The sequence below is a fragment of the Corvus brachyrhynchos genome, unplaced genomic scaffold (genome assembly GCF_000691975.1).
Source record: "Corvus brachyrhynchos isolate BGI_N302 unplaced genomic scaffold, ASM69197v1 scaffold166, whole genome shotgun sequence".
NCBI classification, from domain to species: Eukaryota; Metazoa; Chordata; class Aves; order Passeriformes; family Corvidae; genus Corvus; species Corvus brachyrhynchos.
Window position 1 is genome coordinate 269,106 of NW_008239671.1, and position 1,418 is coordinate 270,523.

General features: G+C 61.8%; 1 protein-coding gene across 1 annotated transcript in view; it reads left to right on the plus strand.

Annotated features, from left to right (window-relative positions):
- Positions 1 to 1,274, plus strand: part of TTC31 (tetratricopeptide repeat domain 31) — a 5,620-nt gene extending 4,346 nt beyond the window's left edge. The window contains exons 10-13 of the mRNA XM_017742387.1: positions 8 to 174; positions 261 to 335; positions 747 to 849; positions 932 to 1,274. Coding sequence (XP_017597876.1) covers positions 8 to 174; positions 261 to 335; positions 747 to 849; positions 932 to 1,048 — 462 coding nt within the window. The 3' untranslated portion in view covers positions 1,049 to 1,274. The remainder of the gene's footprint in view (positions 1 to 7; positions 175 to 260; positions 336 to 746; positions 850 to 931) is intronic.
- Positions 1,275 to 1,418: the final 144 nt, after the last annotated feature.

Below are 1,418 nucleotides of genomic sequence, written 5' to 3' on the forward strand. Positions count from 1 at the left end.
ATCCGTGTGGGTGCTCAACCCCTCTGGCCCCTCAGCAGCAAGAGGGGTGACCAGGAGCTGCCAGGACACAAGTGGCACCAGTGTGACGGGAGGCAGCGCCGGGAGCCCCACACGAGACCCAGAACCTGCTGTGACCAGTGGCCACCTGACACTGCCACCGAACCACCCTGCCAAGTACGGGTGTCTGGTGATGTGGGGGGGCACCCAGAGTGCCCGTGGGGCAGTGCTGGCTCTGTTGACACTAGGATGGCTCTTGGCAGGGACTGCTTCCCGCTCTGGGTGGGCAATGTCACCTCCCACATCAACGAGAAGGTGCTGTATCGTGCCTTTGGCCGGTGATTAACCCCCGGGCCCTTTCCCCCTCAAGCCCCTGGCATAGCCTTGGTGACCCCCAAGCTCCCCATCTCTGTCTCTGTCCTCATTTTTGGTGGTTTTGACCTGCAAGGGATGCTTGGGGAGGAGCCTCTGACACACATACTGCCCCCAGGTTTGGGGGTCCCTATCCCACAGCTTGGGGTGTCTTTAACTGTTCCTCCTCAGGTTTGGGCGTGTCTGTTCCCCCATTCTGCAGAATTGGGGGTGTCTCACTCTCTCCATCTTTGGAGGTATTTCATCCTTCTCAAGCTGTTGAGGGTTGCTAAACCTGCTTTGCATGTTTGAGGGCCTCTGACCCTCCCACCCTGCAGGTTTGGGGGTCTCTAACTCTCCTCCTTCCCATTTAGGAATCTCTAACTGTTGCCCCCCAGGTTCGGGGAGATCCGCTCCATGCAGTTGCTCCGAGGGCGCCACTGTGCCTTCATTAACTTCTCCCGGAAGGCGGAGGCCGAGGAGGCCTACAGAGCCATGCAGGTGAGCTGGGGGTGGCCCTGGGACACCCCGTCCCCACAGGGAACCTGTCCTGGTGCCAGCTGCCAGCTCCTTCTGTCCCCAGGGTGCCACCGTGGAGGGCAGCAAGCTGTTGCTACAACTCAAGCACCCGTCCCACGCCACCCCGGCCCCCCTGCCCCGTGCCAGGGGCAGGGGCATCCCCAGGGGGCTACTCAGTTGACCCTGCTCTGTTGGGGGGCTGCCAGGGCCCCCCCTCACCTGCCTGTGCCTTGTCCCCCACTGCTGGGGGTGGGAATGTCTCCCCATTCTGCCTTGGGGGTGCTGGGGGTCAGGGCCCATCCTGCAGCCCCTTGAGCTGGGGGGTGGGCCCGGGCTGTGCCCTGTGGCCCCTCAGGGATTTGTACCCTTTGTACAAGTTTTTTAATAAAACTGGGATTTGTTTTTCTCTCTCGCCTTCCTTTGAGCTGGTATCCCCCAGTCTCTCTGCCACCCCTCCCCATTGCAGTCTTGGACCCTCACTACTCCAGCCCCCCATGTCCCTGCCTACCCCGTGTCCCCCCTCTGTCCCCCGTCACCCCCCCATGTCACTC